At 52.6% G+C, this 27,474-nt stretch overlaps 10 protein-coding genes across 10 annotated transcripts; 5 read left to right on the plus strand and 5 right to left on the minus strand.

Moving 5' to 3' along the window:
- Positions 1 to 833: 833 nt before the first annotated feature.
- Positions 834 to 3,042, plus strand: M436DRAFT_15714 (uncharacterized protein; the record flags this gene model as incomplete). Its single annotated transcript, XM_013570300.1, has 3 exons — positions 834 to 1,076; positions 1,139 to 2,743; positions 2,797 to 3,042. Coding segments are annotated over 3 exons (2,094 nt in total), but the record flags the coding sequence as incomplete, so codon positions are not given.
- A 532-nt stretch (positions 3,043 to 3,574) lies between these two features.
- On the plus strand, positions 3,575 to 6,653 carry M436DRAFT_50253 (uncharacterized protein; the record flags this gene model as incomplete). Its single annotated transcript, XM_013570354.1, has 2 exons — positions 3,575 to 6,505; positions 6,558 to 6,653. The coding sequence occupies 2 exons, from the start codon at positions 3,575 to 3,577 to the stop codon at positions 6,651 to 6,653; spliced, it is 3,027 nt and encodes a 1,008-aa protein (XP_013425808.1).
- Positions 6,654 to 7,443: 790 nt separating this feature from the next.
- On the plus strand, positions 7,444 to 8,799 carry M436DRAFT_83245 (DnaJ-domain-containing protein; the record flags this gene model as incomplete). Its single annotated transcript, XM_013570540.1, has 3 exons — positions 7,444 to 7,518; positions 7,580 to 7,668; positions 7,731 to 8,799. The coding sequence occupies 3 exons, from the start codon at positions 7,444 to 7,446 to the stop codon at positions 8,797 to 8,799; spliced, it is 1,233 nt and encodes a 410-aa protein (XP_013425994.1).
- A 243-nt stretch (positions 8,800 to 9,042) lies between these two features.
- On the minus strand, positions 9,043 to 9,404 carry M436DRAFT_74059 (cytochrome b5; the record flags this gene model as incomplete). Its single annotated transcript, XM_013570541.1, has 2 exons — positions 9,043 to 9,143; positions 9,251 to 9,404. 2 exons carry the CDS (start codon positions 9,402 to 9,404, stop codon positions 9,043 to 9,045), a joined length of 255 nt encoding a protein of 84 aa, XP_013425995.1.
- Positions 9,405 to 9,935: 531 nt separating this feature from the next.
- Positions 9,936 to 10,846, minus strand: M436DRAFT_50513 (uncharacterized protein; the record flags this gene model as incomplete). The annotated part of the gene is made up of 2 exons (XM_013570401.1): positions 9,936 to 10,639; positions 10,702 to 10,846. 2 exons carry the CDS (start codon positions 10,844 to 10,846, stop codon positions 9,936 to 9,938), a joined length of 849 nt encoding a protein of 282 aa, XP_013425855.1.
- A 747-nt stretch (positions 10,847 to 11,593) lies between these two features.
- M436DRAFT_17199 (uncharacterized protein) lies at positions 11,594 to 12,064 on the minus strand (the record flags this gene model as incomplete). Its single annotated transcript, XM_013570304.2, has 2 exons — positions 11,594 to 11,898; positions 11,947 to 12,064. Coding segments are annotated over 2 exons (423 nt in total), but the record flags the coding sequence as incomplete, so codon positions are not given.
- A 695-nt stretch (positions 12,065 to 12,759) lies between these two features.
- M436DRAFT_50703 (acyltransferase-domain-containing protein) lies at positions 12,760 to 13,978 on the plus strand (the record flags this gene model as incomplete). Its single annotated transcript, XM_013570438.1, has 4 exons — positions 12,760 to 12,944; positions 13,004 to 13,247; positions 13,302 to 13,717; positions 13,768 to 13,978. Coding segments are annotated over 4 exons (1,056 nt in total), but the record flags the coding sequence as incomplete, so codon positions are not given.
- Positions 13,979 to 15,693: 1,715 nt separating this feature from the next.
- Positions 15,694 to 17,933, plus strand: M436DRAFT_50388 (kinesin-domain-containing protein; the record flags this gene model as incomplete). The annotated part of the gene is made up of 2 exons (XM_013570378.1): positions 15,694 to 16,320; positions 16,374 to 17,933. The coding sequence occupies 2 exons, from the start codon at positions 15,694 to 15,696 to the stop codon at positions 17,931 to 17,933; spliced, it is 2,187 nt and encodes a 728-aa protein (XP_013425832.1).
- Positions 17,934 to 18,948: 1,015 nt separating this feature from the next.
- On the minus strand, positions 18,949 to 20,889 carry M436DRAFT_50100 (uncharacterized protein; the record flags this gene model as incomplete). The annotated part of the gene is made up of 3 exons (XM_013570333.1): positions 18,949 to 19,605; positions 19,651 to 20,668; positions 20,720 to 20,889. 3 exons carry the CDS (start codon positions 20,887 to 20,889, stop codon positions 18,949 to 18,951), a joined length of 1,845 nt encoding a protein of 614 aa, XP_013425787.1.
- Positions 20,890 to 24,662: 3,773 nt separating this feature from the next.
- M436DRAFT_50167 (uncharacterized protein) lies at positions 24,663 to 27,217 on the minus strand (the record flags this gene model as incomplete). Its single annotated transcript, XM_013570343.1, has 3 exons — positions 24,663 to 25,247; positions 25,300 to 26,946; positions 27,023 to 27,217. 3 exons carry the CDS (start codon positions 27,215 to 27,217, stop codon positions 24,663 to 24,665), a joined length of 2,427 nt encoding a protein of 808 aa, XP_013425797.1.
- Positions 27,218 to 27,474: the final 257 nt, after the last annotated feature.

Raw genomic sequence — 27,474 nt, forward strand, 5'->3', positions numbered from 1 at the left:
GATAGCATGGTATACATCTTTTGTAGGTGCATGTAAGTCTACCCTATACATCCATCTCTAGTCTCACATGCTGTTGCGATCCAGGTGCTTGCCGTCTTATCTTGCGCCTTACCGTGCTGCTGTGCTTAATCTCCTCAAGTTTGTACATTTTACGCGTCATCTTTTTTATCATCAGTATATCGTCAGTATATCTTGTGGCTCAAGGGTAAAATGCGTTGGATATGACCATGGTGAGCATGTTGAATGAGTTTCCTTGAGGTCGCTTGGTGATTGTGGAAGTGACGAGGTGATATGGTCGGGCAGAGCAGGGTGGTCATAGCGTCTCTTCTCAGTTGTATCTCACTGACGTCCTGCGCGATCTCTCCATCGACGCGCTCTACATATTCCCGGTCGAGTCTTGACGATCTCTCCGAGGCGTAGCAATCAACCGAGTCGCTACCGTCGCGTCGTTGATCAGTCGTCGAGTGTGCAGATTCTACTGAACGGTAAGACTCTTTCCCGGCGCATTCAAGTTGGACCTTGGGCACGCGTCGTCACCCGGCGATTGTCCGTAGAGACAGAAAGGTGTATACTGACTGCCACAGTTCTGCCGCCGCCTGGAGCGCGTCCCATCCGCGACCATGGACGATCAAATGTCCAGCTACCCTGAGCCTGACAGCCAGCAACACTACACTCTCTACCCGCCAACCGGCCAGCAACAATTGTTGGACCCTGCCCAGCAGGATCAGTTGCAGTTCTCGCAACTCGGCCAGCTCGGTCAAGCCATCTACCCAAAGCCCGAGGCTGAGGTCGACCCGAATGCCCCGAATCACATTGAGCAGCGCATTGAGCAGCTACAGCAGCAACCACCGCACCCCCAGCCGCAGCACCAGCATCAGCATCAGCACCAGCACCAACATCAGCCCCCCTTCCAACAGCACGATCAGCACCACGATCAACTTCAACAGCCTCCTCTCGGCCCGCCTCCACCTCCGCCAACTGCACAACCCCAAGGTCCTCAGACACAAGGAGAGACTCCTCAAAAAGCCAATCGTCTGCGCAAAGCATGCGACTCTTGCAGTATTCGCAAGGTCAAGGTACGACACACCGTCCGTGTCAAGCTGACATACTCAATCCATTCACTAACGTCGCATCACAGTGTGACGAGTCCGGTCCACCATGCCGAGCATGCGCCGCTCTAGACATTCCGTGCACCTTCGAACGTCCTAGTCGCCGTCGTGGTCCTCCTAACCGTCATGCAGAAGCAATCAAGCGTCGCCGTCTCGAGGAGTCTCCGCACAACATCAGTGGTCAGTCCACACCATCTTCGCCTACTCATGCCGCACAAGCTTTGGCCGCTCTGTCTTCACATCCCTCTCATCCTCCCATCTCGGCCGAATCCATTTGCGACATCCAGACGTTAGATCTCCTCGTCAATGACTTCTTTACCTACATCCACCCGCTGTGCCCCTTCCCACACGAGCCCAGCTTCCGCGAGGCCTGGAAGAGAAGAGAAGATTACAGCAACCGTGCCTTCCTGGCTTTGCTGTCCTCGATGGTCGCTGCACTTGTGGCCTCGTTCCCGCGAAAGCCCAGACTGCACCTCAAGGCACAACGCAGAGAGCTCGAATTCCCCAACCATATGACCCTTGTGCTTAAGTGCCAGAAGGTGTGCGCCGAAGCTCGTGGACCAGGCTATCTCGATAGTGAGAACTTGAGTGTCCACGATGCTGCGACCAGCTACTTCCTCGGTCTCTCGGCCTGCTATACGTTTAGATGGCGCCAATGTCGCTTGTACTGGAGTGAATGTCTGACCATCATCAGGGCTCTTGGTCTGCACAAGCCTACCGAGCAGAACTTCACGCGCCTGGGAATGCTGCCAGCAGCTATGGGGTCAAATGGTCCAAACGTCGAAGGTAACCGCGACGACGTTCTTGACAACATTACCCTTGAAATGGGCAGAAGAATCTTCTGGACCATGTTTGTGAGCTCAAAGACCATTCATCAGTGCGGCTCTGCCTTTAGCGAACTCGTCGTTCCGCCTGAGACTCCTTCCATGCCTTATCCTCCCCTTCCTGTCGAGGTCGATGACTTCTGTATCTTCCCCGGACACATCGAGCCGCAGCCTCCTGGTCTTGTGCCCATGATTGCTGGCTTCAATGCCAATGTCAGGATCTTCATGTCTTACAGTCCCCTCTCAACCATGGAGCTGGCTTGGGGTGTTGATGCCCTGGTAGACATTGATCGCCAGAAGAAAGTCCTTCACGATTCACTCGAGCGATGCAAATCAGCCATCAGAGACCTACCACCTGTACTTGTCATCTGGCCGACCGACAACAACCCCTTTGCGAATCACAGTGGAAACGAGCTTGGGCTTGATTTCTCAAACACGTCATACGCACGCGATCCAGCAACTCTTAATCCCAACACAGTAGACGCTACGCCCGAAGACCGAAGAAGACGACAATACGAGATCCAAAAGGCTAACATCCACGGAAGCGGTCTCTGCACAAGATCCTACATTGTCGAGAAATACTTTACTCTGATCGAGGCGCAGGCCAGAAGCAAGCTCCAGGCAGAGAACGCTGATTCTGGCTTGTCGAGCGAAGTAGCTGCAGAACTCGATGGGCTGCTCTCGGACGGAGCGTCTGCTGATGCATTGGACCGCGAGATGTCGGAAGAGCGCGAGAGCATCGTCAAAGACTTGCTGTCTGTTCTGAGCAGTATCGACAGAGTAAACATGGAGCCGAACGCGGACAGCCTTGTGAGTTTCAAACTAGAAGAGGATAAGTATGAGGTTACTGACCTGAATGGTAGACAACAAAGATTCGCGTAGTAGCAAGCACTCTGCTCGAAGTGCCCAAGTCTCGCAAAGGTCAGGTGGCACAACAAGCTGAGGAATACCTCGCGGCGTTCCTCGATATTCTGGTCAAACTGGAGCGTGTAAATCCTGGACATGACGACCCTCATAATCCCAACGACGAGGAGACTGAGTTGCGTCACTGGGCAGACCTTCGTGAGTATCAACTCAAGTTCGCACAGCAGGGCGGATTGTCTAGTCTCGGTTGACTAGCGGCAAACATTGTGCAGGAAAATTGAGGCGTTTGGTGGAGAGAGGCCCACAGGTAGCAAGGTGTATAAGGTAGCTTGCGATATGGAGGATATGATGAAGCGGGGATAGCTTCAGACCAAAAGCTTGCATGCTGTACATTACGACAAAACACAATAATGGCTTACCAACAACTGCCTGAATACATTCTTACTGCTATCTCTCTCCCAATCGGTTGTTGTGGTTTGAAGTAGCTGCTCCTTCCTCAGGGGCATATCGGGCTTGGCGCTGGACAGACTCCCGAAGAGCAATGGTGGCTCGTTGTTTGCTATTTCCAGACCAACCACTCAACCTTACGTCGATCGAACTTTGAGGGGCGGATATAGCGGAGCAAGAGGAGGAACAATAATAACACATCCCCAATACCGTCCGCGACACGATCCGCAGGAGAAGCTGGGTGACGACAGGCGTACGAGTACAAGTTGGACCACGTAGCTTTGTCTACAGCTTCGCCGAAACACCAGACCACCACCACATTCGTTAATTATGGAGTTTTCTATGACTGGATCGCCGGCGACGACGCCACTGGCAACCCCGGGTGGCTCCAGACAGAAAGAACCCAGATTTCGTCCGCCAGTCGCACCAAGCCCCTACTCGGAATACCAGCAAGCCGGCTCAGAAGCGAGTTACTTCCCTGTCCAGGCCCAGCAACAAGTCCCGCCACAGCAGCAACCCCCATCACAACAACAACCATTCCACGCTATGGACGGTCTATCAAATCAAATGGGCGCAATGGGTCTCGCTGGTCAAGGACCCGCTCCTGCTGCACCAAGCTCACGACCGCATAAAAAGAAGGACAGACATGCGTACCACCACATAGAGACGCCCACTGCCGCCCAGCCTTTGACTCCGGGAGCGAGTGGTGTATCAGGAGCCACTTCGTCGCAGTTCTACAACACTCAAAATGCTCCCATGCCTGGAACCGCTGGCCCGTACATGTCGCAGCAGATCACGCCTGCCATGTCGCAGTTCCCTGCCGCAGCATCAGCCTTCACGCCTGCCAACCCTGCTACTTCTATGGAACATGCTGCTCGTCAGGGCGATCAGCTCTTGTCCGCTCCTGCTTCCTCTCAGTCAGGCCGCGTCGACCCGGACCAGATCCCCAGTGTACCGAGGTCACGCGACATTCCTGCTCGCCACTATCAGGAGCGCATCTACCCTACCATGGAACAACATCTCCCACCACCTGCCGCCGTCCCCTTTGTCGCTTTCGACCAGGGCAACAGTTCTCCCAAATTCGCTCGTCTCACCCTGAATAACATTCCTACCTCCAACGAAGCTCTTCAAACTACTGGCCTCCCCCTGGGTCTTGTGCTGCAACCGCTAGCCCCCTTACAAGATGGCGAACAGCCGGTACCTGTTCTCGACTTTGGAGACGTTGGTCCACCACGTTGCAGGCGTTGCAGAACCTACATCAACCCCTTTATGACTTTCCGTTCTGGTGGAAACAAGTTTGTCTGCAACTTGTGCACACACCCTAATGACGTACCATCTGAGTACTTTGCTCCTACCGATCCAACTGGTATCAGAGTCGATCGCTCGCAAAGGCCTGAGCTGATGTTAGGTACTGTTGACTTCCTGGTGCCTAAAGAGTACTGGACCAGAGATCCTGTTCCTCTTCAGTGGCTCTTCGTCATCGATGTCAGTCTGGAGGCTTCTAGCAGGGGCTTCCTTGACGCCATGTGCAAAGGCATTCTGCACGCACTCTACGCTGAAGATGGCACCAACAATGTTCCTGCAGGTGTCAAGGTTGGTTTCGTCACATTCGATCGGGAAGTGCACTTCTATAACTTAACTCCGGGTCTTGAACAAGCTCAGATGATTGTTATGCCTGACATCGAGGATCCGTTTGTGCCTTTGAGTCAAGATCTCTTTGTGGATCCTCAAGCCTCCAAAGCTGCCATCACTTCGCTTCTTGGCCGGATTCCGGATATGTTCTCCTCGGTGAAGAGTCCAGAACCTGCGCTCCTTCCTGCTATCAATGCCGCTTTGGCAGCTCTTACTTCCACTGGTGGCAAGATTGTATGCTCAGTATCAACTCTACCAACATTCGGTCCTGGAAGACTCTTCCCTCGCGACAAGAATGAAGGCCGTGACACGGATGCCGAGAAAAAGCTATATACCACCGAGCATCCTGGTTGGAAAGGTACAGCTGCAAAGATGGTGGAGGCTGGCGTTGGCATAGATTTCTTTATGGCCGCACCCAGTGGAGGCTATCTCGACATTGCGACTATCGGACACTGCTGTGCAGTTTCTGGAGGCGAGACGTACTACTACCCCAACTTCCATAGCCCGCGTGACGATTTGCGACTGGCAAAGGAACTTAAACGCACAGTCACCCGCGAAACAGGTTTCCAGGCTCTCATGAAGGTCCGCTGCTCGAACGGTTTGCAGCTCTCTGCGTATCATGGCAACTTCACTCAGCATACTTTCGGTGCTGATCTTGAATTTGGCGCAATTGACGCAGACAAGGCGATCACAGTCATGTTCAGCTACGACGGCAAGCTGGATGATAAGCTGGATGCGCACTTCCAAAGTGCACTCCTCTACACAACTGCGACGGGTGAGCGTAGAGTTCGTTGCACCAACACTGTCGCCAGTGTGAGTCAGAGTGCTCTTGACGCAATGAAATTTGTCGATCAAGATGCTGTGGTCAGCGTTATCTCGAAGGAGGCCGCATCGAGGGTCTCGGAGAGAACATTGACAGAGATTCGCAATTCTTTGAGCGAAAAGACGATCGACATACTTGCTGGCTATCGTAAGAACTTCTCTGGCTCACACCCACCTGGTCAACTTGTCTTGCCCGAGAATCTCAAGGAGTTGAGCATGTACATGCTGGGACTAATCAAGTCAAGGGCATTCAAGGGCGGTCGCGAGCCCAGCGATCGTAGAATCCACGACATGCGCATGATCAGATCGATGGGGCCCATGGAGCTGTCCTTGTATTTATACCCACGCATTATTGCTGTGCACAACCTGGAGCAGACGGATGGTTTTGCGGACGAGAACGGTCGTTTGGTCATGCCTCCTGCCATCAGAGCGTCGTTTGGACAGATCGAAGAAGGTGGAGCGTACATTGTCGACAATGGACAGATTTGTCTACTCTGGCTGCACGCTCAGGTGTCTCCAAACCTGCTCGAAGACTTGTTCGGTGAAGGCTACAACGAACTCAAGCATCTGGATCCATTCAGCTCCAGCCTGCCTGTGCTTGAAACCCATCTTAATGCTCAGGTTCGCAATATCCTGCAGTACATGGAAACCACAAGGGGCTCAAAGGCAATGACGATTCAACTAGCGAGACAAGGATTGGATGGTGCAGAATATGAATTTGCTCGCTTGCTGTATGAGGACCGCAATGGCGATGCGCAGAGCTATGTCGACTGGCTGGTGCACGTGCACAGGCAGATTCAGATGGAGGTACGTTACAAGATTAATAAGCATCAAGTATATTGACTAACGAACTATTCAGCTGTCTGGTCAGCGTAAGAAGGACGACGGCGGATCAGATATCACCAGCACGGTAGCCTCGACTTTCGCCGGCCTCAGAACACCCTACTGGAATTGAGTGGAGCGAGTAAAGATATGATTGTTTGAGGTGTGACAGCGTTATAGCGAGGGACTTGTTTATGAGCTTGGTGCTCGGATACAGCAAAATTTCAATTCCTCTACACGAACTGCGGAAGACTCGATCGAAGATCGACTGAATGATTACACAGCGTTCTATCTCCCTTTCGTGTTTGCATGTACATGACCTGCCCCACTGGATGAATGGGATACATGGTAGTTCATCATTCGACTCTTGGTCGACTTCCGCTTGAGTGCAGTTGACCTGTTATTACACCCATGTCAGACTCGTAGAATGTACCACCCTGTCCTTGGTTCGAATCATGGTTATCGCGCTATCGACCTCGATGAGACCACCTGTCTCTTACCCACAGGTATGACTCGAATTCAGGAACGTTTAGGTAGTAAATCTGAGACGATATCGTTAGTCGTTCTCGCTGCTGTCTGAGAGATGCATCTTCGAAGCTAAACAGCGGTAAACCGTGTAGTATAAAGACGAGTTCAACAATGATATGGCCGTCTGAATATGCGATGTGATTCGGTGTCAGTACATCGAAACTCATCGGATCAGACATTCTATCCCAACATATTTGCGCTTTTCGATGTGAATATGAGTGTTGGGATAAGAAAGAAAGAAGGGCGGTTAATGACGCTCCTCGCGTCGAGATTCCCCGAGAAGGGGCTATCGGAGTTTGGGGTTTGTACAGCTGTCTCATTCCAAGAACGCCCAAAAGTTGACAAGCACTTGTTCTGATCTGTCCAGTGCACAACTTTCTGGACGAGCGACAGATATGTTGTTCAAATTTGCATGGCTCCTGCTGTGCGTGCTGCCACTGGTGGCACTCTGCGCAGAGGACTACTACAAGGTAACCACCCATTGGAGAAGTCGCCAAACTTGTTTGAACTAGCACTGACATGACTGCATAGCTACTCGGCATTGAAAGGGATGCATCAGAACGCGAGCTCAAGAAGGCATACCGAACGCTGAGCAAGAAATATCACCCAGACAAGAACCCGTCCGTCGCATCTGCCCTCCTCTGCCATGACAAGATACACACAACTAACAAGCACACCACAGTGGTGACGAGACAGCACAAAAGAAATTCGTCGAAGTCGCCGAAGCCTACGAAGCCCTCTCCGAAGCCGAAACCCGCAAAATCTACGATCAGTACGGCCACGAAGGCCTCAAACAACACAAGGAAGGAGGTCACCGTCAAGGAGGCAACCCCTTCGACCTCTTCTCTCGCTTCTTTGGCGGCGGTGGCCATTTCGGTCACGCTCCCGGTCAACGCAGAGGCCCCAACATGGAAGTCCGAGTCGCGGTTCCCCTCCGCGATTTCTACAACGGCGCCGAACATGAGATTCAACTCGAGAAACAGGCCATCTGCTCCAAATGCGAGGGCTCGGGCTCCGAAGATGGCAAGACCGAAACATGCAACAAGTGCAAGGGCCACGGTATGATCATCCAAAAGGCCCAACTCGCGCCAGGCATCTTCCAACAGATGCAAATGCAATGCGATCACTGCGGAGGAAAAGGCACCACCATCCAACACAAATGCAAAACCTGCAGCGGCTCCCGCCACGTCAGAGAAGTCGAAATCTTCACCGTCAACATCGAAAAGGGCATGCCCAAAGGCGCAAGAATCAACTACGAAAACGAAGGCGACGAGAGCCCGGATTACATTGCCGGAGACCTCATCGTGCAGGTCATTGAAAAAGAGCCGGAACTGGGCAACGGGAATGAAAAGCACGATCGCACGGATGGCACCTTCTTCCGTCGCAAGGGCAATGATTTGTTCTGGCGTGAAGTGTTGAGTCTACGGGAAGCGTGGTTGGGCGACTGGACTCGCAACCTCACACATCTGGACGGCCATGTCGTCCAACTCTCACGCAAACGCGGCCAAGTGGTCCAACCCAACGCCGTGGAGGTACTCGCAAACGAAGGCATGCCGGTATGGCGCCACGAAGAAGGCCCAGAATTTGGAAACTTGCACGTCGAGTATGTGGTTGTGTTGCCAGACCAAATGGACAAGAGCATGGAGAAGGAAGCTTGGAGTATGTGGGACAAGTGGAGGAGCAAGAAGGGCGTTGATTTGCAAAAGGATGCTGGCAGACCGGCGGCTCCAGCTGGACATGATGAGCTGTAGAGTGGTCTTGTCTTGGTCGCGTTTTATTGTTGGTCTGCTGTTGCTGCTGTTGCTGCTGCTGGTGCTGGTGCTGCTGCTGCTTGGTACTGAAAGATTACAAGTATAGAAATACCCCCTCTACATTGATGACTGGCTGCATCGAATAGAACAATTTGCTTTACGCTTACAATGCTGCAACCCTCTAGCTTTGATGCTTCTGATTTTGGTAGCTCCATTACTCTCTCTCCCCTCTGCCCCCTTTTCTCAAAGTTTGGCCTCCTCCTTGAGCTCACCGACCTTCAACTTCCCCTGATACTTCTTCAACACACCTTCATTGTGGTATTTCCAGAATTGTTTACTCGCATCTGTAGTTGGGTTTCAACACCCTCGTTAGCCTCACTGAATCCTCTTCTTTGGCATATCATAGAAAGACTGGGGACGGACCCCCGAAGGCAAAAAGAGAAAAACTCACCTTTTCCACCCACTCTCTTCAGAATCTTGCTGCCGCCGGGATGCTCGTCTGCAAAGTCTGCCATCGAGTAGACTGAATTGTCGATGATGATGTACAATCCCTTTTCGGGGGTTGCGTGTTCTTTGACTTGGGCGGCTGTGATGGAAGCGGACATTGCCTTTTGCTCGTGTAAATCTCTATCTTTTCTTTGACCTTGTTTTTTGGTGGGGGGGTTGAAGGGCGGGCCAAGGTTTGATGGGCTGGTAACGGTACTTTGGGGATTTTGTGTGTTGGTATAGAGGGGGGTAAAAGGATGTAATTCAGAGAGCGGTGGTTGGCTTGGAGTGGGGGGGTGTGTGGGATGGTATCTCCGCAGTTTTTAGGAGATGCCGAGGCTGTGAGGGATGCTTTTTCAATCGCCGAAAGTTGCCTGTTTTCGGAGAGGGGTGCTCTGTAACATGGAACATATTGTATAGGCATGAGAACAACAAATTGATGAAAGATGAGAAAGGTACGGTTGTGACAATGCAGCAGAATTGAAGACGACGGAAAGTGAGGAAGTGTTGTTCATAAAACAGAGTCATTATTACGCGTTACGGATAGGATTGATCTTTGTCAAGAGATGCTCGAGGACGTCAAAACATAAGAAATCAAATCTCATCCTTGCTCATCTTCTTTCTCGTTTCCCTTTCTTCCTCGATTCCTCTTACTTCTTGGGCCTGCTAGCAGGATCAATCCTCACCTTGTTAGTCGAAGGGGGTTTTGGCACATTCGCAGGTGGTAGGCTCGAAACCTTTGGCAATCCATTCACTGAAGGTGCAGCAGGAGCTTTGGTGACTCCAGTCAAACCAGGGGCCTTGGGCAGTCCAGGAGCCTTCGGCAAGCCGTCTACAGGTGCTCTGGGCAGTCCTCCACTGGTTTTGGGCTTGCTAGCCGCGCTGATTCTGACTTTGTTTGCTGTGGAAGCAGCCAGAGGCTTAGGGTTGACGGGAGGCAGAGAAGACAGAGGTTTAGAGTTGACGGGAGGTAGACCTGACACAGAAGATTTTGATGGTTTGGGCAGACCAGCTGTAGAAGGAGAGGGACTGCTCACTCCCGAGACAGCACTCTTTGGTTTTGAAGCTGCGGATACGGCTGTCTTCTTGACGGCGCCTGCGTAGGAAGGCGTGTTTGCTCCCAGGGTGTTTGGCTTGGAGGCAGGAGCAGGAAGGGCTTTGAGAGATGAAGAGGGAGCAGCAGGCAAGGCTTTTTGCTTTGCGATTGCACCTGCTCCCTTTGCAGGTGCCGGGAGAGCTTTTTGCTTCTTCACTGCTGTTGGGCCGGAGCCGACGTTTGGTGCTGTTGCGGCGATTGCGCGGTCGCCGTAGCTGTTGATGTAGTCGCCCCAGTTCTTGATGCTGCCTTCGATACCTTTTGAGGTTACGTGTTAGTTGATGTTGTGCAGATTTGGGGAGTTGATGGGAGACCCATACCGGTTCCGACTGCTTGTCCGCTGCTTTGGATCATGGTTCCTACGCCGCCAACGGCATTGCCAGCTACGTTTCCGGCAGCGGTGATACCGCTAGACAGCATGCCCATGGCGGTGTTTTGGATGTAATTCGTGATGAAGCCCGTCATTTTCGGATATATGCAATTTCAGGTATCTCAACTTCAAAAAGAGCAACAAAAGAGAGCAAAGTCCAGGGAAAATGCGATATCAAAAGGACAAAAGAGCAAAAGCACAAACCTCCCCAAGGTGATGGAGCGATCCAAGAATCCAGACTCATCTTCTTCCGGCCAGAAACAGCATCACTGTGCATATTCCATCCCTTGCATTTTGCTGCAACTCTTCCCGCAAACCTGGCAGTCAAGGTTGGTAGATCTGGGGCGCTTGACAAGGGTAGCGGAACATTTACGTGGTGAGGACTCAGGACTGCGCAAGGGTGACGTAAAGTGTGGCGCAAGAGATGACTCGAAACAAGCGGAGCGGTGGCACGACATGCGAAATGTCACACGGCAGACTGAGACAATCGACCGTTGGCCAGTTGGACAGCCGTCTAGGTTACGTAGCGGCGCCCCGGACGCGTGCAACAACACGCGACTCACGGGTCAGTGGTCAAAGTCTGTAGCGAACAGAGTTCTGAGAGGGGCCGGCAGATCTTCTTTCTCTGAACCTTACTCACGGCTGCGACAAGGGACAGAAAGAAGCGATGGAAAACAAGAACGCCGTATACGTAGTATCGATACAAGAGATAAATCATTGGCGGCTACATGACAAGCCCCAAAGAACCATGTCCTTCGTCATTAATTAGAAGAAAAATTAGGAGAGATTGATTTGACGCCGTGCTGTTCTCCGTTCTCCGTACTCCGACAAGCAAGCAAACTCTAAGCTCCTTGACGTGCCTTCTCCGCACAGATGAGTGCAATGATGCGACTCAGCTCTGCGCTCTGAGCAGCTGCTTCTCTGACAATCTTCTCATCGACGGATTCGTTTTTCGACAGGTCTGCTGTGCTCTTGAGCATGCGGTTCTGAAGCGCGAGCATCTTCTGGAGTGTATTGTCCAGGAAAGGTGCGCTGAAGCTGACATCGTTTCCGGTGTCGAGGCGCATCTCGAGCTTGCGAGGACGCTTCTTCTCGGCCGGCTCTTCATTGAGAATCTGTCCGTTTTGTTGCGGCTTGGGTCTGTATGCTACGATTAGTGATGTGAACATGATATGGGCTTCAGTCGCGTGAACACACCTCTCGACGAATGTGATGCTCTCGGCCATTTCGGCGACACGGTTTGCGATTCTGTTGGCCATGATGGCGTATGCTGAGCCAACTCCGTTCACAGCGTCTCCTTGAGAGGAAACACTGTTTGCTCTGGCTGCTGGCCGGACTGCACCTGCTGGACGAGATGCGCCTGCTTTGTTGGCTGCTGCGCCGTTTGTTCGAGCTGCTCCGTTCGTTCTGGCTACGCCGTTGGTTCGCGATTGTTGAGGACGAGCTGCCGAAGGAGCGTTGGCCATGTCGGATCTTGATGTGTTCTCGGGGAGGAAATGTGGTGTCGTCGGATGGATGCTGATTCCGAATGTATATGTATGCGATCAGGTAGGTTTCCAGATATCAAAGCAAAGTTGTCAAGTAAAAGCTCCGCGGTGGTCGTGTGGTATTTACGTGTGGTTGGAAGAAAGAAGGGTGCAATCTCGAGATCAAAAGGCACCTTTAGGCAAGGCACTCGTGTGGCTGGACTCGCATCGAAAAAGCGGCTCACGAACCACCACGTCATTTTACTTTTCCTTGCGGGGCGTGGGATGGATCAGGTTGGTCGTGGCTGAACCTGCAGCTCGGAACTCGATCGGGCTCCAGCGCGGGTACCACATTGCCTCATCGCACGTCGCTTGCTGACGCGAGTCGATGGAAAGGATGTGATCGAAAAGCAGGAATGCTGCACTGCCGCAGACAGGGTCTGGACGTCTCAAAGTCACTCGCTTCGTATTCGGTCAAATGAATAGCTGATCTGTGGCTGTTCGATGTTTCCTCACTCCTCGTGATTTTATCAGAAGTCAAAATGTCGAGACCGCAAGTCGAGGCAGCGTCCAAGGCGTTCGGCGACACCCTGTTAGGAGCAGGTTTCGACCTCTTGAAGTCCAAAGCCGGAGATCAACATCCAGCAGGACCGCCTCAACATGGTACAATGGGACAGGCTGAGAGAGCCTTCTCTGCTGCATCAACGTTCCTCTCAGGGGTGCTGGCGTAAGTAAAATGTAAAAGTGTTTTGAGGACTAGTATCTGATCAGCATACTACAACTCAGTATAAGCGCTTCCCAATTCATTGGTGCTCCTTTGAAGCTCATCGATCCCAAGTTCTACGACGGATATATGGCATGGACCAAAGAATCTTTTGCTGTCCTTACCGCGACTATGACCCAATGGTGGGCGCCTACTGCTGTCAGAGTTACCGGAGACGAGAGCATGAAGGATCAGTTGTACCAGATGGAAGATGGAAGTCTTCGATGCAACTTTCCTCATCGACTTGTCATGATGGCTAACCACCAGGTACGTTGCTGGTCATCAACTTCACCAAAGGCGTAATCAGACTGACAGGAATAGCTTTACACTGACTGGCTATATCTCTGGTGGATCGCATACACCAACAAGATGCATGGTCGCATCTATATCATATTGAAGGAGTCTCTAAAGAATGTTCCCATCTTCGGCTGGGGCGCTCAGTTCTACAACTTTATCTTTCTATCACGAAAATGGGAAACAGACAAGAGTCGCTTCCAACGTCATCTGAGCCAACTAAGCAATCCTAAGGATCCTATGTGGTTGCTGATCTTCCCGGAAGGCACAAACCTGAGCGAGACTACTCGTGCAAAGAGCAAAGCCTGGGCGGAGAAGCAGGGTATCAACGATATGAAGCACCAGCTATTGCCTCGCAAAACTGGACTGCAATTTTGTCTACAACGACTGAAGGAATCGACAAACTGGCTATACGACTGCACAATTGCATATGAGGGTGTTCCGTATGTTTCCGGCAACCAACTCACATCAAACTCAGCTGACAAGATGATAGAGAAGGTCAATTCGGACAGGACATTTTCACCCTTCGCTCTTCATTCTTCGAGGGTCGTCCACCAAAGTCTGTCAACATGTACTGGAGGCGGTTCAAGATCAGCGACATCCCAATCGACAACGACGAGGCTTTTGAGAGATGGCTCAAGAACCGCTGGACCGAAAAGGACTACCTCCTCGAGCACTTCTACCGCCATGGATCTTTCCCTGCTGGATGTCCAATCAAAGCCATGCAAGCCGAAGCCGCGCTGCAGAAGCTTGCAAATGGCAACAGTAACGGAGAAAAGAAGCAAGTCATCAAGCCAGTAAACAAGACTGCCAAGTTCATCACGACCGAAGTCAAGGCAGGCGGATGGGAGGAGTTTCTCGCTATCTTTGCTCCTATCACTGCCGCTGCAACGGCACTCTCGAGTGGTGATATAGCACCTGGCAACATCGACTTTGACGCACTATTGAACAAAGTCGCCCAACAGCAGCAGATGAACCTGCTAATGACTGGAAAGGCACCAAAGGCACCAAAATCGACCGAGGACATGCGGCAAGCTCTGACATATGCTGCCAAATCAGCAGGTGGTCAACCAATCAAAGGCTCCGCAGTAGAAAAGATCACTAGAAACGCTGCAAAGACTCAGAGAGAAATGGAAGAAGCCATGAAGAAACATCCCCTCCCAGAGACAGAGAAGCCCACAGCCGGACGGAATCTGGACCCTAAGCTGAAGAACACGATTGACAGCGCACATGAAGAGACAAGACGGCGACTTTTGAGAGCCTCGCAGACGGCTTCTCCAAAGCCTGCGCCAAACGTCCGCAAAACACTACCGATGACACCTGTCGAGACGGCCATCACAAGGCCTCTATCGACATTAGCGATGCAGAAAGCCAAACAAGGTGTACAAAAGATTGCCGAGAACAAGCAGAAGCAACGGGTAACGCCTGTTGCGAGCAAGGCAGACCCATCAGGCTCGTCAACAGCGACAAAGCAGCCAGCTCAAGCATCGAGTGCGAGTAAGAAACCGGCAGTGGTCAATGGTGCTGCGGCAAGCAGTAAGACTGCGAGCACGAAAGGTCCTCAGAAGACGGCAGCTAAACCAGCGCCAGTCAAGGCAAAGAAACCCACGACATGTTGAGAAGTCGGAGGGAGGAGCCGGTAGCCCTTGTTGTACGTATGCACCTGATAGCTTCATATATGATAGAACGGAAGACGCGCCGAACATATATCTTGAGCGCCTAATATCGGGTTTCCCATTCTCGATTGAAACGACAGGCGCGATCTCAGCACAAAGCACGATCTATGAGGTCGTGGTCCCGCAATAAGATCGTCGTGTGTTCAGGGTTCATGATGGAGGACGGCATAAAATGCAACACCCACAATCTGACGTAGGACCAAGCATCGTCATGAGCACGTTCCGAAGCCGATTTTGGTTCGCAAGAGAGCGTTAGTACAGTTGGGTTATCGAGTGGTTTATCGAAGTCGCGATTGTTGGCACAATTAGGCGGGATCGACGTTGTTAGCGGCATCGAATATATCAAACTTGTTGACGAGATTGCGCATAAACATCAAGACGCACAGCGCAGGATATACAAGGGCGACCAAGGTCTCGAAACTGATGGTGTAATTAGTCGAGTGTTGGTCAAGCAGAAGTTGAAAGTCAGGAGCACAAAGTGAAAGCCGAACGGTTTCTGGGTCGACGAGAAAAACGACGTGTTGTTGACACTCTCTGCGTCTTTGCGTGGGGAAAAAGCGCAAAGTCTCGAACGGCTCCCTGCAGCTTAACGTCAGTTCAGGAGCAGGAGGCACACGCCCATTCCGACGCGCCAGCCCACGAGGGCGTTGACTTTCTTCTTCTCTTGTTCGACACGTCTGCAGGGCGCGCATCGACCATTCACCAACCTCATTTTTAACCAGCCCCGCGAGCTCCAGCCAGCCATGAGCGTGCGAGTCGTCGCTCGCATCCGACCACTGCTCAAGCAGGAGCTGGAGAAGGACACAATCGTCGAGGCTGCGACAACTGCATCCGAACCACTGGCCACTCCCTCGATCGTGCGCATCCCGAATCCCAAGAACGAGGCCGAGGCTTTCAGTTTCCAGTTCAACAGCGTCTACGACCAAGTAGCCACACAACAACAAGTCTACGACAACGAGATTGCACCCACCGTCAAGCACCTGTTCAAGGGCTTCGACGTCACCATCTTCGCGTATGGAGTCACTGGAACAGGCAAGACCCACACCATGCGTGGTGGTAAACTACTGGCAGAAAGAGGTGTCATTCCACGATTGCTCAGCAGCATCTACCGCAGGAGTCGCAAGATCGAAAAGGACTCCGACGGCGACACAACAGTCGATGTCGCCATGAGCTACTACGAAATCTACAACGACCGCGTCTTTGATCTGTTTGAGGCTCCGGAGAAGCGTACTCCTGCTGGCCTGCCCATCCGTGACAACAACGGCAAGACGGTTGTTGTTGGCTTGACCGAAAGACCTTGCACCTCGTTGAAGGATTTCGAGACTCTGTACGACCAGGCCAACGTCAACCGCTCTACCTCTGCCACAAAGGTACCTCTCTCCCTGATACAACCAATACCGACCATCACTAACGCCTTGTTCAGTTGAACGCACATTCCTCGCGCTCTCATGCGGTTCTCTGCGTCAAGGTAACCCAAGTGACTGGCAACGAAGTCCGTGTAAGCACAGCAAGTGCCATCGATCTGGCTGGCTCCGAAGATAACCGCCGCACCGACAACGGTAAGGAAAGAATGGTCGAATCTGCCAGCATCAACAAATCGCTCTTCGTTCTCGCTCAATGTGTTGAGGCCATCAGCAAGAAGCAAAACCGCATTCCCTACCGCGAGTCCAAGATGACTCGAATCTTGTCTCTGGGCCAGAACAATGGCCTCACTGTCATGATTCTAAACTTGGCTCCTGTCAGAAGCTACCACCTTGATACCCTTAGCTCTCTAAACTTTGCGAACCGAACAAAGAAGATTGAAGTAAACGAGGTCGAGAACAGGCCCTTCTTCCGCACTGCACCAAAGCCTGAGTCCAGAATCGGCATTCCCTCGATTCCTCTGGCTAACCGCCAACCATTGCGTCCCAAGGCCCTGTCTCACAACGTTGTCCCCAGCAGGGAGCAAGCCGAAAAGGACAAGATCGAGAAACCAGTCAAGGCTTTCTCCGTTTATTCCGATAAGCCCAAAACAGCAACCATATCCCGACCTGGCCACCTCTCAGGACAAGGCCACCCTCGGACTGCAGAGGCACAAAAACGCACTAGTAGTGAAGCCGTGCCCACCATCAACCGACCCTCCAAAGTGCTAAAGCCAACAGTCCCCGCCAAACCAGAAACCATGTCTCAGCAATCAATCGAAGCGCTCATCGAGAGAAAAGTAGCCGAAAAGCTCGCCGAGCAAGCCCTTTCGTCCACAAAAGCAACTCTCGCAAGCGCCGGCACCGAAATCTCTCCTGATGTACAAGCACGATTGATTGCTCTGGAGCGCAGAGTCATTGACCAAGAATCCGCACGTGCAGAAGGACTTCAATACCTACTCATGGCCAAACAACACACGGTCCGCGGAGAAGAAGTCAGCGCATTGAAAATGTATCAACTGGCCCTGCCATACTTTCCCGACAACCAAAAGCTAGCGCAGAAAATGCTCAAGTTGCAAGAAAAAATCACTCGCAAGGAAGAATCGCGCAGACCCAAATCCAGCAGTGGTGGTGTACCGTTACTCGAGGACGAAGACTACGTGCCCGATACCCACGACAACTACTCCGCAGACGAATCCGTATTCACAAAACCATCTGCACGCAACACTCGGCCCCCTATCCGCCGCAACTTGAGCGTTTTCCGCGACGAAGCCACCACAGCACCGCCGCAGCGCCAAACCAACAACGACTCGGACTCTGAAGACGAATTAGCACACTCACTCATGCACGCTGGCCCGGACCAAACGCCCCGCTCCAAACACATTCTGCGCATCATAAACAGCCGCGATGTAGCGCAGATACGCCTCCTCAAAGGCGTAGGCGCAAAAAAGGCGGAAATGATTGTAAATGCATTGTGTGAGATGGACGATGAAGTCAGGCATGTAGGCGAGCTGGGCAGACTCAAGGGAGTGGGGAGTAAAGGTGTCGAGAGGATGAGGGAGGGCTTGATTGCCATGGTGTGAGACAAAAGATGCGTTTGTTTTCTCCAAATACATTTTTGATCATCAGGGGGGTTTCACACTTTTGGAGCTATAGGAAAGCATTGGCGTTTTTGGGGTGTATAAGCATGTTTTTGGTGTGGCATTGCTTTTGGCGTTTTTTTTTTCTTCTCTCTTGTTTGCATCTGGAGCCTTAGGGGGTTGTTTAGCATTCGACGATGTGTGGACATTGCATAGGAGAAGTGGAATGTCACGTCAAAGGAGATGCGAGAAATCCTTCTCCAATTGGGAAAAGCAGTAGAAGTTAGCATAGGATTAAACATAGATGTCCTCAAATACCAGTTCCAGACACAGCCCAGTCTCGTTCGAGCACGATGATTTGAGTTGAAAGATTCATGTCTTCACTCAAAACACTCAACCACTTGGACGGAAGATCAGTCACACACACACACGAGAAGACGGCACACTAGAACAATTTTGATCGCAGAGAAAGAAGAAGAAGAAGTTCGATATCAACACCACAAAGCTAATAAGTGAGACTAAAAAATTCGTGCATCGTGTGATTTGAGCAAGACAGAAACCAAAAAAAAGAAAAAGAAAAAACATGGGGGGTATCAGGGTATCGAAATAATAACTTGACTGAGACCACCGCAAAGAAACCAAAAAAGAGGAAGATAAAAAGAAGAAAAAGAGAGAAGGAAGAACAACGCACGCACGCATCGTATGCTTGCAAAGAATAGGAAAACAAGAAAGTCAAAAGGGGTATTTGGGGGATGTGGAGGAAGAGGGGATGGGTGAGGGAGTGGAATAGCAACAACACGCTCGAACGTAAATAGAAAAGCAAGAAAGATCAGAACAGGAAGTAAGCAGCGCTCCAAAACAGAAAATCGTGGCAAGGTCGTTTCGCAGGTCGTGGTCGTTTCTCGGGGTCGTTTCATCAAATTATGAAACATTAGTTGTAAAAAGGGTGGAAGGGTGGGCATTGGCAGGGGTGTATTCGTTCAATGTTGTAATCGTGGATGGGTTGGGCTGATCAAGATCAACCACGGTGTTCGACAGCACGGTTTTCGCTGGTGGCAACAGCAACGAGTGCTTCAAGTCTTCCCATGTCAGGATTGGCTCTCGGATTGATAGGTGCGGGACGCCATTCGGGAGACTGGGCTTGCATGTTGTGACCGGCTTGCATCATGTACACAGTGGGCTGTTGACCAGGCATGTGCACGTAGCTGTGGAAGCCAGAGTCTGCTCTCGTAGGCTCAGGTTTGCCCTGGTAGTGGGCCTGAAGTGCTCTTTGCTCATCAGTCAGCACTGCGTCTGGGGGCTGCAACTCAACCATTCCATTCGCGTGCATGATGGCTGGATGCAGTTCTCTGCCCTGAGAGGTCGAAGGTGTAGGGATACCTTCACTGCTGCTGGATTCTGGCGAGGTGCGGTGTGCGATCATGATTGGCTGACTTCCCTGAGGAGGGCCCATCGGGCCACCGTACCAGGCTTGACGCTTGTTTGCACGGTCATCGGAAGCAGCAGAGCGTAGATCAGCGAGTGGCTGCAACTGAGGAAGCGCATATCCAGGAGCAGGCTGCTGAGACTGTTCGGAACGAGCTGCTGCGGGCAGTCTCTGGCTTGGCAGTACGCGGGACTGATCCACTGGAGGATGAGCGATCTCCAACCTGTTGAGACCATGGTGAAGATTATGCTCCCAGCCAATACTTCTGCGGTCTCCAGGGGCCGAAGTAGAAACCTCGATCGGACCTGAATGCGTCAACGGGTGACGGGCAGAGTCAATCTGCATGGGGCTGGTAATGTTGCGTGCAGGAGCAGCAGGAGGGGGAGGAGCGTGGTCGAAACTTTCAATACCAGGAAGTCTAGTGATCTGGCTTGCTGCTGGCTGGGAGGCAAGAGCAGGAGCGGCGTCGTCGGGAGTCTGGTTATAAGCCAAGCCACTGGTCGCAGGACGACTGGCATAGTTTGCGTGAGTGCTGGGATGCCATGTTCTTCTCCTCCACTCTAGCTCTGCGTCAGACTCACGGCGGTGGTGTGAGAAGGTAGAGGCAGCTGGACTGGCGACCATACCGCTCGTGTTTGAGTACTGAGCAGCAGGACCGGAAGACAGGGGGGCAAAGTAGACTGGCTGATAGGTTGCAGTCGGCGGCGAGTAAGGGCTGACACCAGAAGGTACAGACAGACGGCGAGAGGGTGTTCTAGTACCGTTGTAGAACGATGACCTCGTGGGCAGAGACGGTGATTGCATAGAGGCTTGGAACCTAGGGCTGGCTTCGCCAGCAGAGAAGTTGGAGGCGGTGGGAGAGCTGTAGCCACTAGGCGACTGGTGATAGTAGCCAAACTGAGGGCCGTTGTTGGGGATGGCCGGATTGAACGTGTCCAGACTCATTCTCGCTCTTGCTACGGGATCAGCGTTCAACAGCAGAGGGGAGGGACGCGGACGACTCTCCCCAACATCGGACATGGCCAGACTCGAGGTAGTCGAGAGGACACTAGAAGCGGACAGGTTCCTGCTGTGGCCTCTGCTGTATGCGCTGTGGCCGCCGCTACCAGCGGTTGCCGCTCTAGGCCTCACGTTTGGCGGACGTACGCGGTCCGTTCGAATCTGTCTCTGAAACCTAGTCCCAGTCGCTGCCAGAGAGTCGCCAGGTATCTCTTCGTTGACATGGACTGTCTGCGCATGTTGACGCAGGTTATCGAGGCGAGAGAATCGGCGGGAGCAGTGGCACTCGAAGGGGCGTTCACCCGTGTGTTTTCTGTCGAGCATTAGTACAAGACGCCATGTCGGACTTGAGCCTCATGCTTACCGGATGTGCCGGGCCAGATGCTCGCTGCGAGTGAAGCTGAGGTTGCATGGTGGAAAGTCGGTGCAGTAGAATCTTTGGCCCTTCTTCTTCTTCCTGGACGGCTTTCCGTCTTCGTCGCTCTCGTTATCCGAGCCCGCGAGGTCGTGGCTGTCGTCATCGCCATCATCCATGTCTATATCCTGCGAATCGCTAGACTGGTGCGAGTGTACCGAGCGGCGCGAGTTCTCACGACTCACACCGATGGTGGCATCATGTTGTCCAGAAGCGCTCGAGTTGTCGGCCGGGAACTTGAAAGTCCCTCTGGTCGGCGTATTCAAAGTCGACTCTTCGGCGGGGATTTCTTCGTCGGGTTGATCGGAGAAGCGCGCACTGAGTCGCGGCGTCATGGGTTGGTAGTCGTCAGTAGTACTACCACTTCTTTTTCTGCTGCTGGGTGCAAGCATCGGTCGTGTGGTGTGGTGTTGAGGATTCGACATGGCTGGCGGGATGGTCGGGGAAGTCATGACCGAGTATAAGCCAGGTGCGTTGAGAGGAAATCGATTTCTAACCGGCTTGTTCAGAATCAGTCCGTCTTTCTTGATCAAAGCCTTGCAAATAATTCGTCGGTAATGGTGCACAAGAGCGGCCCCAGTATTGCCGACTTAGGTGCATGTAAAAGGCGTACCGGTCAGGTTAGAGCATGTCATGTAGCTGAGCAGCTTGACGAAACATGGGTGATCAGTATGACAGGCAAGACGTCGACGCCGTCGTGGTAGAGCAGACGTAAAAGAGCACGGAGACGAGGACGAGGATGAGGACTCGTCTGACGGAGCGGCAAACGGGTCGCAAGGGTGATAAGCAAGCAGCAGGTGCAGCAATAGTAGTAATGGATAGAGCGGCGAGATGCAGCCAACCCGCCACACGCAACGTTGGTGATCCTGCCAAAGGCTGCTGCGTCAGAATCAGAGTTGGCTATCCAAGGTACGGGTAGCGCAACTCGGCAACCCAACGGTCAGACAACTGCTCTTTCTGGGGGCTCGATCAAAACTAGAGTTACGATGCTCGAGACAGGGCGCAGGAACAAGCGTCCGAGAAGGGCCGCGATGGAGTCAAAAACGAGTGCATGAGCGCCCACTCGCGGGACGAGAGAGCATCCACAAGGCAAAACAGATGATGATGACTTCCCCTCGCATATCTAAATCTGCCCACGCACGGACGCCACCATTAACTTTGTCTACCGCGCCGGATCGGCACAGAACATGTCGACTGGGCGCTTGCCCATGCTGAAAGTCTGGAGCCAAACGTTTCCAACTGACAGGCGGGCAGCCAACCATCTACAGACGCTCAAGAGTCAAGACCGCGACGACCGAGCACCAACCCGCCATCCTCCACACCATGTACCTACCCGTCAACGCCCTGGCTACCACCATGCCTGCCTGGGAGGGGAGCTTGCGCAGGACAGAGCCGAGGGCGCGAGTGTGAAGGCGTAGAGTGAGAAAAGGTACCCCTCGACACTAATCAAGAGGTGGGGTGTGCGCGACATGCAGTACGAGAGCAAAGGTACATGATGGTGCATATTCAGGTGCAAACCAACCAGCGTGCAGTCTACGGCAAACGCACGACAATGCGTCCACGTACCCAGCTAAACCCTCTACTTTGTCCATGGTCTGCAAGACACCGCCGCACCTGAACACGCGCCCACCGCGGCTTCCAGCTCGTATCAAGCGTCTTGAAAGTCTTGGGTCACGCTCACCCACACCCACACCTACGTCTCAATTGCCTTGACGAGATCCGGACGAGGCGGCTTGACCCTTTTCCACACGATATACGGTGTGCTGAACAGGGAGCCACTCAGCAGCGAACATTCCCGGCCAAGGCACCGCTACCCGGCCACCGCCAAGCCACAAAGACGGTGAGCGTCGTTGAAGGGGGGTGGTAGGTAGAAGGAAACGAGGAACAGCAGTGCGAGTCAACGGCATGGAACGGGTCGTTAGCATGACGATGTGATCAAATAGGTAGATTTGCTCCATCACGATATCAGCCCTCGGAGTGTGCGGGGAGTTGCTTTTGCTCAATCATGTTTCATCTGTGCCTTGCTCTTGCCATATCCTTCATGCTCATCTCTTGTCGGAAAAGTGTCAGATCATGTCTTTGCCCCGTTCTGCCTCCCAAGATCTACTAGGGTTTCAGGTCCGTTAATTCTTACATCAGCCTTCGCAAAAAGGAGGGGTTACAAAAAAGGTACAAAGACTCAGCGTGGTGTGCCGGACAAAGCCAAGCTTCTTATGGAAGATGATGATGGTGATGATGCCAATAATGAATTATGTCTTAGGGAGCCGGATGATTCGTCAGGTCGCGATTTATCGCCCTGGACGCTAATTAGTTCCCTCTTCATGATAGCACCGCTAACCTGCATAAACAACGAGCAGCGTTTCCGACAAAGCGCACCTCCATCATGCTGATCCTTGGATTGCCCGCATATGGGCACTCGACAAGATATGTATTTATTGATTGCCTCCACTCGCTTCCTCGTTCATCTCGAGTCCGAAACCTTAGTGCAGGTACACGTGAAAATGGCGTGGACTTTCTAGATCCAGGTACCACGAGGACAACCAGCACGGTGTGTGCCCATTTGACTTTTTGTCATGTGAAAGATGGCATCTTTGCCTCTGCCCCTCTCTCCACAAAAGGTGCCACTTCCCTCCGGGATTGAGGGCTTGTCAAGCCATGGGCATTGTTTCATGCCGAGAGTTTCGCAGCTTGCTGCAAGGGCAAGACATGATTATCTAAAGTAGGCGCAGGTCTGGATTCGCGCAAGCAAACACTCGATCACATACATTCTTTTGTACTGGGGATATTTTGTCTCTCGTCATGCGACTGCTTCGCTGGGGTTATATGGTGTCTGGGAATAAGTAAACCATGAAACGGCGATCGCACAAGATACACGCACATCTTACTCTGCCCATCATCTTTGCACTCTCTCTAATCGATCAGAGCACCGGCTTTGACCGGCCGGTTGCTCACAAGACCCAGAGCTTTGCAACTCATGGTCATGGACCCGCGCAATCTCGCCCTCCTTCTGTGCAACCATATTCTCAGCTATTGCCGTGTACTTTATACATGGGAACAAAGTGACTTGTGAACATCAGAGACTCTTCCAGATGCTCTTCTGCCCTTCCGACGCCTTCATCCATACATCCCACGATGAGATCCACTGTGCAAAAAACCCGAAATAGGTACGCCTCACCTCTACCGCAAAACGCCTCTCTCGTATGTGATCCACCAAAATAGGAGATCTTCAAGGCACCAGGAGGATAATGTCTCGGATAACTCGAATGGGCGTCGGCCAAACGTGGAGACCAAGATCGGAAAGCAGCAATTCGCCAGGCAAGGGCTGCAAAAAGGTACGTGGCCAAGGTACGAGGGAGCCATGAGAAAAGCCTATTTGCCTATTTTGCCTTGTTTCGTTGCCCCTGCCCTGGTCCAAATGTCAGCTTGGTCACTCAGCTCGGTATATCAGCTATCTACATCCAACTACCTACCCGACATCACGTTCCGAAGGCTGTCTTCATTTCAGCCGCACGCCTTACTTACTCCCAAACACCTACAGCTGTGCATGCAAAACCTAAAACTTTACGATTGTGGCATGGATCATGTGGTTCCTGCATCAAGGCCTTTGGATGAAATAGGTACCAGGGTTAAACGAATAGGTTTGTAAAGCGCCTCTTCCTTCGTTTTTTGGTCTAAAAAGGGTTACCACGCGATATTTGGGGGTTGCTTCATTTCGACTATCTTGCTTCCAATCCTCCTCATGGGCTCATCGGATGCTCTACTCTTCGTCAAGAGTCCAGACAACTGTGTAAACCTTCCTGGTCCTTGCCGTTGCCTTTGGTGGTATCAAAAAACTTTATTGCATGACCTGTAGTTGTGCCAGTTAGCGATCTGAGCCAGAGATCATTGTGCTCTAGAAAGTGCTTACCTTTTCTCTCAACATGCCAATGAATTGAGCAGAGCTGACAGCCATGTCGGCACGGTCCTCGATGAGAAGGCTTTGAGCCCACAATCTGAGACTTGGGTCACCGTCCTCGCGAACGAGATATAGCGAGGGCACGACGATGCTACCGCAGCCCTTGGCACGATGGTCTCGGCTCTTCTCGACCACAGCGCGTACACGCTCGTTCATCTCACTGTCTATGATGGGCAATGAAGTCTTGCCCTGCTTCAGTGCGTTCTTATCATCGGTACCGAAAACGTCCATGACCAGTGCTGGAACTGCGTCGCGGCCAAGCCACAAGAACTGTGTCTGACCGTCGTCGATGAGGTAGAGACCAAAGGGAACGACATTGGCCGAAGTCAAGTTAAGCGGAGGAGGCAAGGCAATAGCACCGGTCGTCGGGTCAGGAAGACCAGCAGTCTCGGGCATGTCGTGCAACGAGTACAGGCGAGGGTAGATGTATTGGATCATCAAGGGCAGGGGTAGTGTCGAAAGTAGACACAAGGCTGCTGAACGAAGGTCACTAGGAATCTGGGCAGATTTGCGGAGACCAAGCTGCAGTCATGTTAGTATGTGTGGCTTCTAAATTTGCAACGGTTTTACTTACGTTCTTGATGAGACCCAAAAACAGAGTTGGCAGACCTCTGAGATTGACAGGGAACTGAAGACCACCACCACCCATGTTACCACCTGCAAGCTCCTTCTTATATGTCTGAAGAAGCTCGATGATCTTGGCTTGAAGAGCATCTCTGGCGGCATCAAGACCACTGGACAAGGCCCTCTCGACGGCCTTGTGACTGAAGTAGACGGCGATGGCTTGTTGATCAGCGCTCGAGTAGACATCTGCCAAGTTTTGTGTAGTGGGGATTGACAGGGTCATGACGCGAATGCGACGCTCGCCATTACATGTAGTGTGCAGAACACCAGCTTGCAAACAGACAAACTGTTTTGTGACTGACTCATCGATGGCAATCTCGACGACGTATGCTTGGTCGCGAGGGAAGGCAGGGAAAGCGCAGAGGTCGGAGCTGCGGTTGAAGAAGTTTCCGTAGAAAGTGCTTGGGCGTAGTCCAGTGGTGGCTCTGACACGCAACACGGCCTCGAGGCCAATCTCTGAAGATAGGTAGTCGCTGAACTCTGTTGCAAACTTGATGGCATCCTCGGTACGGGCGGCGCTCCAAGCCGGGTAGAAGTATGTCTGGCCTCCAGTGTATCTGGGCAAGTTGCTCAGAGAAGCAACATCCTGGTACTGTGAAGAGAAGAGGAACATGTCGATTGAGACCTGAGTCTTTGAACACTCGACCGCAAAACTCTTGTAAAAGGCGTTGGCCGTCTGCAGCAGAGAGCTCTCCTTGCTTGTGCCCAAAAGTTTCTTGTCTTCTCTCATGTCGAGCTTGCCATAACCGTGGTTGGGTAGCGAGGCTGTCAAAACAACCATCTTTCCACCAACGTGAGAAATCATCTTGTGTCCAGCACGCATGGCCGAGCCCATGGCCGAGAGACCATTCTGAGTGTTTTGGAACATGGACTGAAGCTTGCCCAGGAAGGTTTCGATGTTTTGACGCGAATCGGCCAAGCTGACAAGAAGACCGTCTGGTGTAGGAAGGAAAGGCTCGTCAAGATCACTCACAACCAGCATGTTCGAGTCCGAGGTACCGCTGGCGTCGTTAGGGATGGTGAAGTAGTGCAGGCTCGAGTCAACAGCCATGAAAGCAAGGCGAGTTCGGCGGTCGGCGTTGGGAATGCGATCGAGCGACTCGGCGACACAGCGGGCAGCAGTGGCAAGGAGACCACTCTGGACCGACGCGACACTGACGTCGAACAAGAAAAGGTATACCAGAGGTTGTGGGGCTCTGACCATGTACTCTTGAGGAGCCACAAACTCCATGACCGAGTAGTTCAGCTCGGGACGCTGCCAGCGGTCAATGGCTTGTTGCTTCATGTTGTCCCAATCGAAGGCTTGGGGAACATCGTTGGTCAGGTTGCACATGTTGCAGCGCCATCGGTGGCTGTGGTCGAGGAAAGTGGCAAAGGGGTTGATGTAGGTACGGCATCTGCGACATCTTGCAATAACCTGGTCGGGCTGGACAGGCACGTCGTCCTCGGCGTCGTGGAGAGTAGCGTATGGTTGGATAACAAGGGCGAAGGGAAGCTTGGACTTCTTGAGGAGCGAGTTTGTTGAAGGAATGGCGTTCAATGTCGAGCGAACGTACTTGGGCGGGCAGTTCGCGTTGGGAGAGGGGGTTACGCTGGACTGTAGCACATGTTAGTGACGGGTCGAGGGCAGAGCTATCCAGACTGCCAGTCTGACGACGGGGTTCGAGACGTACGTTAGGAGGTAGAATAATGGGGGGAGGAGGCAGATCCAGATCCGAGACATGGAAGGGAGCACCTTGAACGCTGATGTCGACGGGCTGAAGAGGGTTCAGACGCTGGGCAGCAGGGGCGGCTTGCTGAGGGGCTTGTGCGGGTTGCTGTTGTTGTTGTTGCGGTGCCATGCCCATCTGCGAAAACTGTTGTGTCATGCCTGGGACTCCTCCGGGAGCGGCACCATAGGCATCTGGAGGCTGGTACCCAGGGGCAGGAGCGCCGTATCCTGCAGCAGGTTGTTGTTGCTGAGGGTCAGGGTAGCCAGCGGGCTGTTGGACCGGGGCGCCGTAGCCGTAGCCAGCAGCGGGTTGAGCAGCGCCGTAGGCGGCGGCAGGAGGGGCAGTCTGTGTCACGGGCTGGCCAGCATTGGCGCCGGTGCCGAATTCAAAGGCCTGACCAGCGTAGGCTCGCT

This window comes from Aureobasidium namibiae (genome assembly GCF_000721765.1).
Source record: "Aureobasidium namibiae CBS 147.97 unplaced genomic scaffold scaffold_12, whole genome shotgun sequence".
Taxonomy (NCBI): Eukaryota; Fungi; Ascomycota; class Dothideomycetes; order Dothideales; family Saccotheciaceae; genus Aureobasidium; species Aureobasidium namibiae.